At 35.5% G+C, this 19,351-nt stretch overlaps 1 protein-coding gene across 7 annotated transcripts in view; it reads left to right on the top strand.

The window, feature by feature from the left end:
• Positions 1–19,351, top strand: part of LOC136040948 (tudor domain-containing protein 7-like) — a 150,699-nt gene that overhangs the window by 54,021 nt on the left and 77,327 nt on the right. For 4 of the 7 annotated variants that reach the window (XR_010620920.1, XM_065725389.1, XM_065725391.1 and 1 more), the window contains 2 exons: positions 5,117–5,308; positions 8,039–8,194. Coding sequence is in view for 6 of the 7 variants with exons in the window: in XM_065725389.1 (XP_065581461.1) it covers positions 5,117–5,308; positions 8,039–8,194 (348 nt within the window). In the remaining variant the exon portion in view is untranslated. The remainder of the gene's footprint in view (positions 1–5,116; positions 5,309–8,038; positions 8,195–19,351) is intronic. The other 3 variants (XM_065725394.1, XM_065725392.1, XM_065725393.1) reach the window with 2 other exon arrangements.

Here is a 19,351-nt window from a genome sequence, read left to right as displayed (position 1 = left end):
AAGTATTAAATAAGGAATTTGTCGGAGCTACCTTTGTATTACTAAGATGTTTCCATCAGAAGAACCGTAACTTTGCGCACTAACCTCACTTCTTTTAGCCTTGTTTTTTCTAAAAGTTTTACCTTTATAAGGGTGCTGTGTAGAGCTAGATACCGGATAGATACTTTTCTAGGGCACAGAAAAGAGGGTATTCTTCAGTAAAAAAAATAAGAAATTTCTCTAACTGAAAGTATATGGAGGGTTGTCCCCTCCTAAATACCTTGCTCTCTAAGCAAAATCATTTATCACTTAAAAAAATCCCATTCTAATTAAACTACCCTTGCGTTTCAGTACCCGTTTTTAAATAATTGGGATAACATTCAAACTAAACAGTTGAAAACAGTCAAAATTTTCCTTACTTTCAGTCAAAATAAAAACTTTTGTTTTCAATTTAATCTCTGATCGTTTTTATCAAAAAATGCAGATAAATCTGGCTCACCCTCAATGAAATATATCCCCCCCCCCCTTACGGGAAACTCGTCTGTTGAAATTTCATCCAACATAAAGTACATCCTCTCCTTGTCAAGTTACCTCCATACAGTTCTATCCTCGCTGAAAATCCCTCCTCCTCGTAAAATTTCTTGCGGACACTTCGCCCTGAAAAATTCACCTTATTCTGCTATTATTAGAAAAAGACTACTTTTATTTTGGAATTTTTCCTATAAATCAAAGCACGCAGAAAATAGCCCCCGGATATTTCCCCGGGAACATCTCCACATGGAAAATTAAGTTGGCAAAGAGAATGTAAGACAATTAAAAGATATTAGTGTGGGAATTCCGTCAAATCCTCCCATTCTAATTTTTTCCCTGGAAAATTCACCCTCCGAAATATCCCTCAACAAAACCCAGGGGAAACCCACCCCAAGCACAAAGTCCGCCCCCAAAGAAAGTACTTCTCAATAACAAACACTATGCGTAAACACCCACGGTCTATGGGGGTCATTTTACTTTTAAAGACATACTTATTTGATGTTTCATCTATGCTGAACAAAATGGCTATCTCAAATTTTTGATGGGATAACTTCGGAAAATAAAAGTAGTGACAGCATAAGGCTTCTGACAAGCCGGGTATCCCTTCGAATCTCAGTCCCGACACTGTTTTTTAGAAATTTCTTCATGACGCACATGTTCGTTAAATAATAGGAATTGTTTAGTTATTCAAATGTTTTCTTTGGTCGTTATGCTTAAAAATCTACGACGGCCAGGGAAAAACCTCCAGGGTTTCTTTGGTTGTTATCTTTAAAAACCTACGGGACCCCTGCCAAATCAGGTTTTCTTGGGTCCTTTACTCCAGGATTTCTTCGGGTTTTATCTAATAGTTTCTTTGATTTTTAAAGGCAAACCTTCAGGGTTTCTTTACTTCACGATTTCCAAGATTTTTCTTTCAAATCCTTCAGGGGACCCCGTCAAATCGGGTTTTCCTTTAAAAAACCCTCAAGGGTCCTCCCAAGCAAGGGCATGGCCCTTACATCATCCCAATATATTCATGCTTTTCCGCCATTTCGTGTTAGCAAACAAGGGATTTTCGCCGCAATTTTCTACGAGCAGAACCGTTAGAGAGACTGTGTATTTTCCTATTAACAAAGGTTCGTTGGTATCCCGCTATTGATTACGTCACCCTTGCCTGTAAATATTGGAGCACGATCAATTTCTTGACAACCGGGACTTCCTCGCTTGACTAACAGACTTTGACATTCACTATTACATAGCACACAAAGAAAACCTGATTTGGCGAGATCTAGTGGGTTTTTTAAAAAATCAAAGAAAGTGTTAGAAATCGTGATTTGGCGGTGTCCCGTTGGTTTAAAAAAAAAAAAAATCAAAGAAACTGTTGCGCAGCAATCTTAGATATCCTGATTTGGTGGGGCCTCGTGTTCTTTTTGAAAGAAACTATTAGGTAACAAGCATACCCTATTATGTAACAACCAAGGAAATTCTGATTTGCCGTAGGTTTATTAAAGAATCTAAGAAACTATTAGGTCCCAAAACCTATGACGTAACTTGCGCTTGCTGGCTGTTATGGAAGGGTCGGACAAGGGTGCGTTTAAGAGCAGATCTGTCATGGAATGAAGGCATAGGGCTGTAATTAAAAGCAATTAGGGGATACTACTAATAAATCGGCATGGGAGGGGGAAAGTTGCCATTCAATGTTTCTGGTCACTTTAAAAGAACTGTAGAACTATTAATGCTCGTTCAAATGCACCCTCTTCTGATCCTCTGTGACCATTATTTCAATGCGATCACCCCTGTGGACAAAACAACAAATAAATACGCATCCGTGAAAGAAATGAATTTGAAAAAAAAATATGTAAGTTCCACATTTTTGTATATAGGAACTTGAAACTTCTACAACTGGGTTCTCTGGTACGCAGCATATGATGGTCTGATTTTCATTAAGGTTCCGTGAATTTTAGGGGATGCTTTTTCCCTTTTTCAAAAATCAGGCAAATTTTCTCAGGCTCTTAACTTTTGATGGGTAACACTAAACTTGGTGAATTTTATATATTTGGAATCAGCATAATAAGCCGATTCTTTTGATGCATGTTTTGATATCAAAATTTCGTCTTTAAAGTTTCGGTCACTATTGAGTAGTCGAGTCGCTCCTTATTTACAGCTCGGTACTACACACTGATTGATACAATAAAAGATAATTTTCAAATTTCGAGAAGGGCAAAAAGTTTAACAAACACTTCTTAGAAACAAGAGGGAAATTTTCTCAAGAAAGTGAAATTTTGTTTCTTCTTCTTTTTGATGTTGTACTGAAGATGACCCTTGGAAATAGGGTCAAAATATTCACTGAATTGAATTCCACGGTCTTGAGAAAATTTTTGTATTGTTTCTAAGTTATGTTTGTTGGAAACCGGCTGTTTGTCTACGGGCTCGTGACAGGAATTTAGTTTGTCGGAGGGGGATACAAAAAGAACCAAAAATTGGGGGCTTATGTGGAAAGCATAGGAGATTCGAAGATTTTGGCAATAACAATGCAAGTTTTATATTTTTGAGGAGGAAGGGACACTAGTCCCCTCTTTCCCTTCCTGAGCACTTAGCTGTATCCTTTTTTGTAGTCGGACAGGGATTTGTGCTGTGGGCTTTCTAATGGCCGCAGCTGCAGCTACAGGAAGTCTAACGGTGATTCGCTTAGTGTTTGGATATCTTCTTTAATTGCATTAGTGGCTATAAACTGGCCTAATAGAGTGATCAAGGATCCACAAGACCCATTAGTATAAATTTTGGAAATCTTTCCATCAATAGGGCTATCTAAAAAAGCAGTAATAGTTCCAAGACGGGTCCTGGGTGCAGAAGTACCACCATCTCATAAAAAAGAAGGTCTGTTTTATAGTCAGGAAGGAAATATAAGTGACATTTTTAAACCAATTTTTTTTATAGTTAAAATTTGTTATTAAGTGCTTAAGATATTTGTGTTATAAATTCGCTGGTTACAAACAAATGAACTTTTAAATTGGATATTAAGCTATTGCTTTCATGTTGACACGCTCTAAAGCAGTGGCTTTCAAACTATTTTGAGGCGCGGAACCCTTTTCTAGTTGTATAAATCTATTTTTAGTATTATCATTTTTAGTATTTTTTTATCATTTTTAGTATTAATTTCAAGTGGGAAATTTAAAAAGGTAAATTAGCAAAAAATACGTAATTTCAATTTTTATTTGAAAGAAATTTCTGAAAATAAAACAAAAATCTATAAGGATAATTAAACAAATTTACTAATGAAATAGGATTATTTACTCGCTCATGGAAGCATAAAAAGATAAGTCTGAAAACAAATACTAGAATAATGGAAGCTTTGCCAGAGAAATTCCCTATGAAATGTTTCGGGTTCGGTACCAGACTGAATGACCGTATTTCAAACAGTAGGCTCTACGAAAAGTGTGGTTCATTCCCGCGTCCTAACACTATAATAAGAGAAAGGTTGAGATAGCTAGGGTACGTTCTGCGGATGAAGGGTGACGGATTGCCAAACATTGTTCTTTTCAGTGAACCGTATAGGGTCAAACAAAAAACAGGTCAATCCCCGTTGAAGTGGAAGGATGTTATAAGTAAAGACTCAAGAGAAATGGAACTTCTGGTGAGGGTGTAAAGAGGGAGACATTTGATAGATTGGGATGGAGGAGAATTATGCGTAGCTGTTTGGGCTACAGGTGGATTCGTGCTGCAGTGAATTGTTAGTAGTAGCAGTAGCAGCAGGAGTAGTAATGACTCGGGTGAACGTCTTCGCCCCTGCATGGCCCACTCAGTTCCGGTACAATATTTGCTGTTTGAAGACCCGTCTCATTTCCAGCGTCGAACCTATTTCTATAACTCGTTTTTGTTCTTACATATACTGGAAAGAATTTCTAGAATGGGTTTTACAGCCGTTCTAAGCCCGTAGGAAAGACGTAGTTGGTTGCTGTTAGGGTGTTATATTCGAATTCTTAAAAGTTATTGGTTGAAGGATATGATGCAAACTGGGCTCATTGACAACGGAAAATATTTGTAAATAGGTTATTTACTGTGTTGACAATAGCTTGTAGAAGTGAAGAAATACTTGAGCACGGACCACGGAACCCTTGAAGGTAGTCCTTGGAATCTCAGGGTTCTGCGGAAAACAGTTTGAATACCACAGCTGTAAATTGGATGTGGAAGTACGAAAGGCTTTACGTAACATACCAGTCAAAAATGAGCTATATGTTGATTCTACTGAAATCAGGCACGTCCAATTGACTAATTTAATTAGTATGCACGTATCCCCTTTCCTTCTCGGGATATTCACGATTTTATAATACACTCAAAATACGTTAAAACCAAGTTAAGACCACTTTTGCAGACCAAAAAGCGTTAAGTGAACACCTCTTCCACCGCGACGAAGAATGTCACACAAGCCCCATTACGAGATGGCCAGAAAGGCACAATTGAAGCTCGAGAGAGATAAAGAGGTATATTTTCCGGAACAGTTTTTTGCTTGTTCTTAACATTTTTGGAAATATCACTTATCGCCATTCGTATTTCCACGGCCGACAATTTTCGATAAAAATTAATGTCCAGTTCAACTGTATGAAATTTATATACTTTTAATTTTCAGCCTCAGCAGAAGCCGCAAGCCCCTACAGGTTCCCACAGACCTCGTTTTGCTCCCAGTATTGCTCAGCAGAGACCCAAAAACAAGGAAAACGTAACTTCAAGACAAAAGGTGGAGCAAATTGCGCGACAGAAGAACCTTATGTGTACTGTCAACACAGTCAAAGCAAAACTTGGATATTCTGCAAAAGTTGATGTAGGTTTTTTTTTTTATGTCATTGTTCTTTCTTGAAAAAAGCGTAAAAAAACTGTTTTACAAATAGAATTACATTTAAATGAAAATAAAAGTCAAATAAAGTGAATAATAGTTCCTTAAAGTACTAACAACACTGGAACTGAAATATGATTGTTTAAATTTGTTTGAGTGGAAACTTGCTCAACAATGCATAACTCCAGATCGGGAATTCAATTTTTAATGAAAGATATGGCCCATTACGCGGTTTTGGTGGAGTTCAAGCAATCAATCAATCACTTTATACATGGTAAAAAGATTTTTTTATGAACCCTAATAAAACATATATTAAGATTGCAATTAAGTTCGACAAGTTGAATTGAAATTAATTATTATAAAATAAATTAAGCAAAAAATATAACGAAATAAATTGTAACTAATAAAATATAAATAATATAAAATAATAATAAAGAACAATATAAAACATAAATAATAGAATATTATGAATAAAATAAATTTATTGAAATAAACTAAATTTAAAAATAAAACGTTAAATTAAAAAAAGAAACAGGGGTGAAAAATCAACTATAATAAACTGAAAAATGTATCATTAAAAAAGTGAACAATTAAACCGCCTGAAAAATTATAAGAAACAGAAGTTCGGCGATTTGTCTTCCATAGTGACAAAAGACAAGCCGAGGCAAAAGTTAAAGATCCAATAAAAAAAACATAATTTTACAAAGGCACTACTTCTAATTTAAAGTCCATTTAGAGGTCATGACATCAAGAAAAAGATTCAAATTGTCTGCTTTTAGAACACAAGCAACAGTTACAATCCATATATTGAATCCTGCTGGGAACCAAGTGCCATATATATATATATATATATATATATATATATATATATATATATATATATATATATATATATATATATATATATATATATATATAATTATATATATATATACATATATATATATATATATACATATATAAACATATATATATATATATATATATATATATATATATATATATATATATATATATATATATATATATATATATATATATATATATATATATATATATATATATATATATATATATATATATATATATATATATATATATATATATATATATATATATATATATATATATATATATATATATATATATATATATATATATATATATATATATATATATATATATATATATATATATATATATATATATATATATATATATATAAACATATATATATATACATATATATATATATATATATATATAAACATATATATATATATATATATAAATATATATATATACATATATATATATATATATATATATATATATATATATATATATATATATATATATATATATATATATATATAGTTAGACTATATATGTATATAAATATATATACATATATATATATATATATATATATATATATAGTTAGACTATATATGTATATAAATATATATACATATATATATATATATATATATATATATATATATATATATAGTTAGACTATATATGTATATAAATATATATACATATATATATATATATATATATAGTTAGACTATATATGTATATAAATATATATACATATATATATATATATATATATATATATATATATATATATATATATATATATATATATATATATATATATATATATATATATATATATATATATATATATATATATATATATATATATATATATATATATTTATATATATATATGTTTATATATATATTTTTTTATATATAATTGTTGTAATATACAATTATAAATTTCATCCTTCCAGATATACTTCCAGATCTGAGATAAAAAGTCTAACTCAGTAGCTTAATTTAGTTTTTAGTTTGGTGTACAAGAGCGTTTATCTTTGAGGTATTAGTATAAAAGGTTTAACTTATGTGTAAAAATGGGGGTCATAAGCTGCTCAGTAGCTCCTTTCAGCTATAGAACTTGACATAAAGGCCAGCTTTTTTAGCCTTTTAGATAGCAAAAAACCTGCATAATGACCTTTTTATCGTCTCTCTTTGTTTGGTCAAGCCTTAGGGTCTCGTCAGGTAAGTCTGGGTGTTTGGACCTTCTACCCATGCAGACGGGCTCAGGCCTTCTTCTCACAAATATGATGGGATGTGAATTGGCTCCAGCTTCATCCCCCCCCCCAGAATGTTGACCAAATTATGCTACTGCTTTTCAAACGCTAGAAGAAATTTGTTTGTCGAATCGGCCTTTTACACCCATTTTAATGGTTATTCTTGTTATTTTCTTTGAATAATTCACGATTTTTATTTGACATAACCTGGCTCGATATTTGTTGTAATCTGTGTTACAACCTGTAGACATTATTTTTCGTAACCTATTTTTACATTTTTCAATAAGTCATCATTTGACATAACTAATTTTGACAGTTGTTGTAACCTGTGTTACAATCTGCTGATATTTATCGTAACCTGTTTTGACATTTGTCAGTAAAGTGACCATTTGGCATAACTTGTTCTGACATTTGTTATAAACTGTTTTACAACCTATTGATATTTGTTGTAATCTGTTTTGAAATTTGTCAATAAAATGACCATTTGACTTAATTTGTTTTGTCATTTGTTGTAAACTATTACAACCTGTTGATGCCTGTTGTAACCAGTTTTGAAATTATGGAAGAACGAAGCAGAGATTGTTGTTGATATTGACAGCTTTTCCTATAGGTGGGTGACAAAACCTACGCAAGTGGTGGAGTATTTGCTAACGAGTTCATTGCGTCTGAAGCTGCCTTTGCCGAAGCTTTGCGTGATTTGACTCAAACTGTCTGTGATCTGCCTGTTACAGAAGATGAACGAAAGGTAGTCAAAAGAGTTAAGGAGGTTAGCATGCTTCTGCTTGGCTTTTTTAAATCATTTTTTCAATATTGTTTTGTTTTGTAGTTTTATTTATGCAAGCTTAACCGAGGATCAGTATTTATTTTTCTATTTTATGTTATGTTTTCATTTTCGGCATATTCTTTTCGAAAATTTAAATCGCTTTATCCAGTGAAATAAGAAATAATCCTCTAGATTTTCAACCTTGTCAGTGGTAACTGATAAAGGGGAGCCAGTGACTCAATGGCGTCCCACTCAGTCTTCAACGGTTTGGTGAACCAACTATTGTTGACAGTAATCCTAAATTTATCGATGGAGGGGGTGGTAACATTTGTTTCAGGAAGGCTGTTCCAATGGGGTAATACTTTATCGTAGAAATATTAATCAAGGCATCTAGCACATGCTCTCTTCCAGGATTCCTTCTTTCTAGGCCTCCTTGTCCTTAAGGATTTATTAAGTTAATAGGGCTTTTAGCAGGAGGAGTTTGTAGTCAAAAGCTTGTATGTCAATATGACATCGCCTCTCTTGCGCGTGTACACGAGTTTTGGGAGCTATAGATTACGACCTGTTCCTCAAACCTGTTCCCAATATTTCCTCCAACACATCCAATCAAAATTTCGAGACAGCCATTTTGTTCAACATAATTGAAAGGTCAAGAAAGTATGTCTTAGAAAATGGCAACTCCCCCTCCCCCGAAAGCCGTCAGGGCAAAGGTTATAAGCTATACCCAGGGGGCATATAAGGTACATATAGAAAGAGTGATTATAAAAACTTTTGAATGGGCTCATTTGATTGGCAATCAGATGTTTTAGTGATCTTTTTAAGATTCAGTGTGATCAGAGGGTGGATCCCACCCCCTCCAACACCTTGTATTTTCCCAAAATGTATATGAGAGAAATTTTGAGATGGCCATTTGTTGTCGTAGAAACTTCGAAAAGAGTTAGTTTGATTGGAAATTGAAAGCGCTAGTATTCTTTTCAATTGTCGAAAGTGACTGGAGGGCAACTAACCCCCTCCCACGCCCACATTCTTGCATTCTTGTCCACATTCTTGCATAATTGGGTCCACATTCTTGCATCCATCAGCTACTTTTATCTCTTGTCTTTAGACAGACTATTTTCTATAGAATAAAAAAATAGTTAGCAACTGAAAAAAATCTACAGAACCTAGTATCAAGTATTTGATTCTGTATTTTCATAATATATGTGTCTTTATAGACCCTATAGATATGCATTTGTAGCCTTTAGATCCAGGGTGGCCAACCTTTTACAAACCGCGCAGCATTCCAAATTAATTCTTACAGTATTGGGACTGATTTTAAATACACTTTAAGTATCTGAGAATTCATGATGACTAACCAGTGTTTTAAACAATGAAAACTAAATTCCTAAATTTGGTGTACCGTAGTCAATATCCACAGTGCAGTTATTCAGTATGTACATAAATACGCGGCGAGCTATTCCCCTCAACCCCTGTTCTTTGGAATTTAGGCCCTTTTTCACGAAATATTCCCCTACTGTAGTAACATTTCTTGGGATGTTGTTTAAGCTAATTATTCATTAATTTTAATCATTTGATTATGTTAATTATTGTTTCTGCCTCTTCATGTGTATGTCAATCTTAATTTTTAAATTGCGCACCCCAAGGGGGCACACCATCTCCAGTTGGAGGATGTGTTTATTTTATTATGTAAATCTTTTAAATCTTGACCGTGCTTTGACGTTGGATTGGTTAAAACCAGAACCAGTACCAGGTGTTTTAGTAACTCTTGCTGAATGGAGGTGGAGTTAGAGTCAGTATATTGAAAATGGCTGGGATTGGAGTCGGTTATCGCTTATAACCAACTACATAGTCCTGGTTGAAACTTGTCAAATGATCAAACATATCAATGCCAATTGGTCAAATCTTGCATAAGAGGATTTGTTAGGGAATCTGCTCCATTATTGCTCAGGGAATCGGTCAAATACTGCATAAGGTGTTTTTATGGAATTTACACCATTATTGCTCTGGGAATTGGTCAAATTCTGCATAAGATGGTTTTTAGGAAATCTGAACCATTATTGCTCAGGGAATTGGTTAAACCCTGCATAAGACTGTCATTAGGGAATCTGTACCATAATTGCTTAGGGAATTTGTCTAATCCTACATAAGATGGTTTTTAGGGAATCTGCAATATTATTGTTCAGGAATTCAAGGACTTCTCAAAAGATTTCAAAAGCAGAAATCGTTATGAAAATTCGAATCTCCTAAAAATGCCTAATTGAAAATACAAAGAAATATACAGGAAATGTACATAGCCTATACATGAAATATGGAAATATTCATCTCATAGATTGTGAATTTACCTGTGCATTTCAATAGGAAGTGTGCAAAATAGTATTATTAATCATTGGGCTGCCTAAGTAAAGATCGATGTGGATACAATCATTTTTTTTTTTTTTAGACCACGGCACTTCGTATCGAAGGTGTTGTCGTAGAAACTTCGAAAACGGCTCATGAAAGGACTAGTGCCCTTTTTAATAGTCGAAAGTGATTGGAATGGCGACTAACACCCCTCTCATGCCCACCATTTCCCCAAACTCATCCAATATAAATTTTGGTGTTTTCGTAGAAACTTCGAAAGCGGCTCATGAAAGGACTAGTGCCCTTTTTAATACTCGAAAGTGATTGGAATGGTAACTAACACCCCGTGCCCACCATTTCCCCAAACTCATCCAATATAAATTTAGACAGCCATTTTGTTCAACGTAGTTGAAATGTCCGGAAATTATGTTTTTGAGAATGACAACCCCCCACAGCCCTTAGGGCAAGGGTTATGTATTTGGGGCATACAAGATTTATATAGAAAGGGTGATCGTATAAATTCTGTGGGGGCAGAACATTGGAAGGGGCTCTTTGGGTTGGTAGTCAGTTACTGCGCATTTTAAGATTCTGAGTGATCGGAGGACTGACCCCCTCCCCATACCTTGTATTTTCCCAAAATGCATCTGATTGAAGTTTTGAGATGATCATTTGTTGTCATAGAAACTTTAAAAGGGCTCATTCGATTGGAAACTGAAGAGGCTAGTGCCCCTTTTAATAATCAAAAGTGATTGGAGGGGAACTAACCCCCCTCAAAAGCCCACCGTTTCCCCAAACACATCCAATATAAATTTTGAGATAGCCATTTGGTTCAGGGTAGTTAAAAGGTCTGAGAATTATGTCTTTGAGGGGGACACCCCGCCGCCGCCTCCCTGGGGGGTAAGGGTTGTAAGCATGCCCTGGGGGCATATAAGATTTTTATAGAAAGAGTGGTCGTATTAACTTTGGAGGGTCTCATCGGATTGGTAATCAAAAGTTTTAGTACCCTTTTCAAGATTCAAAGCAATCTGAGGGTGAATACCTCCCCACCTCCACAGCTCGTATTTTCCCAAAATCCATGTGATAGAAATTATAAGATGGTCATTAATTGTAGTAGAAACTTGAGGCTCATTCGATTGGAAATTGAAAGGGCCTTTTATAATAGTTAGAATTGATTGGAGGGAAATAAGCCCCCCCCCACGTCCATAAATTCTCAAAACATATCTAATCAGAATTTTGAGATAGCCATATGGTTCAGCGTAGTTTAATGGTCTGGAAATTATGTCTTTAATGGTGACAAACACTCCTTCAGAGCCCTCAGTGCAAGGGTTATACCCTGAGGGTATATAAGTTTTTTTTATAGAAAGGGTGGTCGTATAAACCCTGTAGGGGGCTCATTTGAGTGGAAATCAGATGTTCTGATTTTCCTTTTAAGAGTCAAAGCGATTTGGGGCAGCCGCCCCCCTCCCCAACGTTTCCCCTACGCTCCACAAATGCATCCGATAAAAACTTTGAAATAGCCATTTATTTAAAAATAGTCCAAAGATCATATAATAATTGCTGAGGTTTCTTATTGGTAACCATAAACACAATGTCCTTTGATTGATTTTAAATTAACATTTAGTTTTAAAGCAGAATGTGCTAATTACGTAATTTTGGGGGGTTGACGTGCCTAATATCCCTAAAGACATAGTTGCTGGAATGTTCTACTATACTGAACAAAATGGCCTTCTTGAAATTTCGACTTGATGAGTTCGGACAATGAAAGGGCATGATAGAAGGGCTGCTTACCCTCCAATCTCTTTTTACTCTTAAAAAGGCCACAAGAACTTTTAATTTTGAATTGAATTAACTCCTTTAGAAGTTTCAATGATATTTCTAGCACTTATAGAGTGGTGTTGCGTATGATATTCCCTCCTAAACGTTCCCTATAAGTTTCATCTTAATCTTTTCATTAACTGTAGTGGTAATAATAAAAGTATACATACACTGCTTAATGGCTAGTTCAAGATCCCCCACAACTTATCCTTAAAGGTGTAAATTAATAATATAAGTTGTTCTTCAGATATTGCTTTCTCATCTTTTTGAAAGTCCACATTGTTAATTTTGATTTAGTTCAATATCCGCCTAAATATTCCTAAAAAGCTTCACCTCAATACCTTTGACTTGCGCAGTAACAATAGTTGTAGCAGTATGTGTATAGCACCTTTGGTTTCTTCAACATTCTCTTCAACACACGCGGAAAGTTTCTGCTTAATACATACCATCAACCATTCCTGAAGCATTTCTGATGCATCCGCTTGACAACCTGTGCGGGCATAGCGTGTTTCGATATAGTTCCATACGGTGTTCGTGTAACGGAAAAACTGTGTAATTGAACCACAAGCAACTGAACCTCTATAACTGAACAATCGTGCAACTGAACCCCTGTAAAACCGAACCCCTGCGCAACCGAATCCTTGTGTAACTGAAACATCAGTCAGCTGAGCCCCATTTAAGTGAACCACCGTGCAACTGAATCCGCGTGTAACTGAACCACTGAAGTCAATATTCTGAAAATTTGTGGCAATATCATTAGGTAAAACACAAGTTAGAATTTTTACATATTCAGGCTTGTTGGAATTGTTTGTTTCTTAAAGTCATGATATAAATGCCTGTCAAGATCATTCATAAAAAAACTACTTATTTTTGCAAGAAAAAAGATCCGATGTCACAAACCATTAAAGGTGATCTATTTCGCTTTTTTTTTCAGGTGAATCAGACCTTTCTGGACGTCAATTAATAAACATATGTGTTGAAAATATTTGACCTTTGTGAGTCTAGAGAGTGAGTTTTGAGCAGATGTCTTTGAGGAGATTGCAGCTAAAAAGGATATGGGAGGGGGACTGGTTGCACTCCATTCTTTTTTTCAACATCTCTTCAACATGCCCAGAAATTTTAAACTTCATACTCTCTGGTTAATACCCTCAATCGCTCTCAACACATTGCAGATACGCCGTCTTGTAAAACTGTATGCACAAAGTTGCTCTTGATTTAGTTCAAGATGCACCTAAAGATTTTCCGAACGATGTGACGGCTGATACCATCAGCTATTGTAGATATTGCTTGTATTTCCTTTTTACAACCAATAAAGGTCAAGATGTCTTTTGATTGTGTTTGTTATTCTTCCTGGCATTTCCCTAAGGTCTGACCTTAATGTTCCATGCTTTTTTTATTTATAGGATCAAAGATGCCCTCTTTTCTTGATAAAAAAAAAAACAACAAAATCACCTTGTATGTTAACAATAGGCAACTTGTATAACTTACAGCCCTTGCACCAGGGGCTATGGGTCGTGAACTATGAAGGCATAGTTATTTAACCTCTGATCTGTTTTAAATTAAATGGTCATCTCAAAATTATCGATGGAATGTATTTGGAGAAAAAAGAGGGTGGGGATGGAAGTCCTTTGATCACTTTTAATCCTTAAAAAGTGCACTGGAACTTTTGATTTCCAATCGAATGAGCACCGCCACCCCAAATTGATACAAAAATCTTTTCCATAAAAACCTTATGTCTTAACAGTGAGTAACTAGCTGAACTAACATCCCTTGTCCCAGGAGCTGCTGATCGGGTCGTTAGCCCCAGAGGCATGGTTTATTTTTTTTTTTTTACTTTTAGACTATTAAAAAAAAATTGTATTTTATTTTGGTTCGATGCATTTGGAAGGGGGGAAGGTGGTTAAAAGGGAGAGGCTCAACATCCTCTGGTTACCTTCGATTTTTCAAAATTGAGCTTGAAATTTCAATTTCCAATCGTTTGAGCCTTCTCCAAAGTTTGTGCAACCATCCCTTCTATAAAAACCTTAACTTTTAATAACGGGTAGCTTGGAATAACCTCCAACCCTTTCCCCGCGGACAGTGGTGTTTTTTGTTGATCACGTTTATTAATTCAGTTTTATTGTTTGATTGGAAATTGAATGTTTGTTTGACCTTTTTAAAAGTCGAAAGTGACTGGAGGGCAACCAGTTCCCACCCCCGGAAAACACCTCCTGTGAAAAATACCTCTGGAATATACCGCCTTGCCGAAAATACAACCCCCCTGGAAAATACCTCCCTGTGAAAAATCTTCCCTCGAAAAATACCCCTTGGTTGGTTGATATTTAACCGCAACCGCAAGTGATTGGTATCTAATCACTTTCAACTTAAAAAAAAACACTAGAACTGCCTGGGGATTATAACTAATTTCCACCTCCATCCTCCTCTTGTCTTTCCCTTAGAGCTAATTCTGTATTTATTCGAAGGCTCAATGAGAGTTGAGATGTTTTGGCATTAAAATGCACCCTTTGAGGTAGCTTTTTATTCTAATTAAACAACCCTTGTGTTTCAGGAGTCTTTCTTAAAAGTAATGGGATGATAATTCAAACTTTAGTGGAAAAAGCGAGGCATTGAGGAGGGATAACCCTTTTATTTACAGATTGTTGTACGGGCTATCTACAGAGTTGTTAACTTAAGCTTTTGTTTCACTCATGCTCAAGTGCCGAAGTTCCTTCTATTATCAGTTTTTATATTTCGTTTGATTAGTTCTATCAGCTTCGGTTTAATCAGGAATTGGTCGGTTCTATCATTTTCTCTCTCAGTTTCTTTATTATCAGTTCCATTTTCGTTTACATTCAGTTGTCATTTTCTCATACTCCTTGTTTCACTCATTCTCATTCAAATGCAGGAATGAAACTCTTCCTGTATCACTTGTGGATTGGTGGGAGAGGTTGAAGGATGGGGACTTTCTGGGACATGGGTCTTTGAAGTCGGGATGTTAAAGGGGGTTTGTCATGGCTCAATGGCCAAACCGGGTACACAGGAGGGTTCTTCTCCGATAGGATATTGAGCAGGAAATGCTTAAGAAGAAAGTGATATGGGAGTTTACCTTGACCACAGATAATTCGTAATGCTCGCTTTTGGTGTGACTCTATTGAACGAGATTGGTAAGTAATTAAGCCAAAATGTCAAAACGGACAGGAATATTCAAGAAAGGGGCTAATGAAACTTGTATAAATTCTTAAAAGATGGATTGCAGGACAAGAAAACTTGAAGAAAAATTTTAGCGTAAAAATTGCCAAATTAGCTTGCTTTGTGATGTTAGTAACGTGGACTTCCCACTTCAGATCGCTTTAATAGTGACATTGAGGAGTTTGCACTACTGGACGTACATCTCCGGAGGATTGGTTGTTTGCACGCAGGTGTACTCTTCAAGAAACTGATAGTCATGATATTTGACTCTTTGGCATTCACAGTCATGTCGGCTTCAAAATCTTCTGGCATTTTTGCACTAAGGACATGTAGTCGACAAATTTCCGGCGGTCAGGGTATTCAGTAGCAAGTCCGTTTATCATAATCAGGAATAGGAGCGGGCCAAGAAGGGTACCTTGTGGCAAACCAGAGTAAACAGGAAGGAGATCCAACATTTTTATACTTATACACATTAAGTTCTCCTGGAAAGGAAAGACGCTATTATTTTATCAAGGTTTGGGTTAACATGAAATTCTTTTAGGAGTTTCTCAGCTAAAACATTTTGGTTCATCAGATCAAAAGCTTTTTGGAGGTCTATTAAAAGCAGATCTTGCTAAACATTAGGGTTTTCCAAATTTGTATGCATTGTATCCAGTAAGCTTACAAGATAATGAGTAGTAGAAAGACCACGTTAATTACCAAATTGCTTTGGGTCAATAAGTTCTTCACTTTCTGATTTGAGCCAATCAGTCAGAAAGCTTTCATATAATTTCGAAAAAACTGAGGTGAGTGTAATTGATCGAACCCCATTGAAACCCTCCTCAGCGCCCTTCTTCTGAATCGGCGTCATGAATCCCTGCTTTCAGGTATCTGGGTAGCATCCACTTTCAGTGATCGTGCAGAATATATCTGCCAATGGAAAGGACAGCTTATCAGTGAAGGCTTTGACAAGTACGATCAGAAGATCTGATGGGCATATACTTGTCCTTTTTAGGTTATTTATCTTCTTCTCGATATCCTATATCCTTTGATGATATATGGGAAAGGTTTTCATTCTGACTATGGGGAATAGACTCAAGAGTCTCTGCGGAAAGTGGAGGTAATGCCTGGACAATCTTGGTGAGGTGTTTGTTGAGATCGTTAGCAGTTTTAATACTACGCTCATCAAGCTGGAAATCAATATTACTAATTTGCTTGCCAGAAAGTTTTTTAACTAGATCATACCATTTCTTGGGGTTATAATTAAAAATATCCTTCATAGTATTTCTATAGTACGTGGCAGCTGCTTTCTAATTTGTTTTTTTATTATTTTATGCAAATGATTGGCTTCATCTTTTTTACCATTAACAAGTAAGCAAATTTTTTCTTTGATCTGCTTTTAGAGATTCATTAACGCAGAGTTTATCATTTGAACAATCTTTAGTTTTCTTTTTGGGAAGAGATTTTCCATAACTATCGGATAGCTTCTTTTGAAAGATTTAAACTTTAGAATTGATATCAGGAGTAGCTAGGACCTCAGACCAGCGCTCTTCGGAAATCCAGGAACCTAAACTGAGAGTGCCTTCGTCTATAAGTGGGCGATGCAGCGTTTCAGTGACATTGTATTTGACCTTGATTTGATCCAGTGGATCAAATCAAGGCATTCTGAGAATATAATTGTAGCTACCTCCGAAAGGTTGTAAGGCTTCTGGTTGACTTTAAAACTTATGCAAGTTAGTACAGATGACATCTAAAGAGGAACACCCTTTAGTTGTGGGTCTATTAATCACTTGCTTTAGGCTTAGACCCTTGCATAGGTATTCGAGTTTCAGTTCATTGGCATCACCAAGGAGTAAAATCCCAGCGTTCGGGAATCTCGAGAGAGCAAAATCGGCACTGGCTTCAAGTTTGTCATGGTGTTGTGCCTGGACTTCAGTTACGGCACCAAGGTGGGAATTTATGAGATTCGAAGTAATAGTCAGTTCTGTGATTTTCTCGAAGTTGAGTCTCTCAGCATTACAAAAGCAAGAAATTTGGAAAATGGAATCTTGAACCTGGCACGTACGCAGGGGGGGGGGGGCTCGGACCCGCCCCCCCCCCCCCGAAACTTTATGAAATTTTTAATTTCCCCATGGTTTTTGGGATTTCTGGCAAAAGTAGGATATTTATTAAGAATCTAAATACATATGTGAAGCCTTTTCTGGGGGATTTTAATGCATGCAATTATCCGGTCAAGTCACTGCCCAATTATTAACCCATTTTCTGTCTAACTTTTTACCCTCTTCAAAGTAATTAGCAATTGTACTGTTATTTTTTTTTTTTTGTAAAGAGAGTTTGCTTTCCACAGCAAAATAGAATTATCCTTGGTATTAGGGCGTTTATCCCCCCTTGTCAGGGTAAAGTACAGCTTTTAATGGATCAATTTTGGAAACTATCATTCTTCATTAAAATCTATGTTTTTGCAATAGAAGAACTACCCCTCATAGCACCCATATTGCAGTGTTAACCCTAAAATTTCCCGTTCAGTGGAATATAATACATTGATCACTGGTTCTAAATTGCTATGAACATAACCTGAGCCTAAAAGTACTTTTGAGGCTTCAGTCTTCTTCCCCCCCATCGGCTACAATACAACAGATTAAAGTTAATCTGTATTTTCCGATATATGTGCTTTTTGCATTACTAAATAAAAAAGTGCTACTTTTTATCTGCTGTTTCGAAGGTTTTGCCCCTCCCCGAAAAGAAATTCCTGCGTGCGTGCCTGTCTTGAACCAAACGAAGAAGAAACTGTTTTATTTTTTATTTTCGGGGCTCTAGTGGAATAATTGGGGATCGTGTGAAGAGTAAACAGGAGAGACTGTGGTGTCACAAATGAGGGTAAGACTGGAGAAAGTTTTAGGGTGATGGTGAGGGAGGGGTCCAAAGGGCTATCTGGATCATTATTCTGGGAACTAGACGGGGAAAAGTCCTTGTCAAAATCAGATAACCTATCACGAAAGTAAAACAGTTCAAAATAGGGATGAAACCTTTTTATTGACAGTGAATAGATATAAAATTATTTAACTGGATATTTCGAACACATATACAGTGTTCATTATCAGCAGTAAAGCTAAAAGACATGGATAAAAATAAACAAAATTTACACCTAATAAACCAATTACATATAGTTTATTGCTCTTATTTTTTTTCAATGCAACAGCGGAGGCAAATCTCTTTGACCTTTTCGGTTCTGGTTCATTAGAATTATCTGACATATTACGTGGACCAGAGATCATAGCTCTTAGGTGAGGTGATATTTACTTTATTTGACCTCAGTAAATTGTTTATGGAATTATTCTTGAATAATTCTTTTTAATTTCGATTGTTTCCCTTAAAATTTGCTTTAAACCTTGGTCCCTAGAAATCAAGGAATTCACCTTAGAGCTATGACCTCTGTCTACGTCATTGCACCCAACCTTGGGAAGTTTTTTGGATGGGAATAAGGCAAAGGTTCAATCAGGCAAGGACTCGCAGGTTTTTCACGGACTAGCCTAGTCCGGGGGAAAACTCTTGTCTGGGTATGGAAACGCGGGCGAAACTACAAGTTCTGACTACAACACAAGTTAAAGTACTAAATAAATCTACATGATCAAAAGAGCAGTTGCTATTTCTACAACTTTTCGACCTAAAATCATGGCATACATGTAAAAATTTGCAATTCCTTTTCATTTTACAAAAACCACTCTCTAAAAATCTACATAGCATCTATAACAATCTACATTGAATTTGCAAGGTCGCTGTGTAACCTGATTTGCATTCAAATTTTGGGTCACTTCAGTAAATGTCGGCTGTGGGCTATAATGTGTTGAACTTGGCACT

Source organism: Artemia franciscana, chromosome 21 (assembly GCF_032884065.1).
Source record: "Artemia franciscana chromosome 21, ASM3288406v1, whole genome shotgun sequence".
Taxonomy (NCBI): domain Eukaryota; kingdom Metazoa; phylum Arthropoda; class Branchiopoda; order Anostraca; family Artemiidae; genus Artemia; species Artemia franciscana.
Note: the sequence above shows the minus strand (reverse complement) of the source record. Positions and strands in the feature narration are given on the sequence as shown.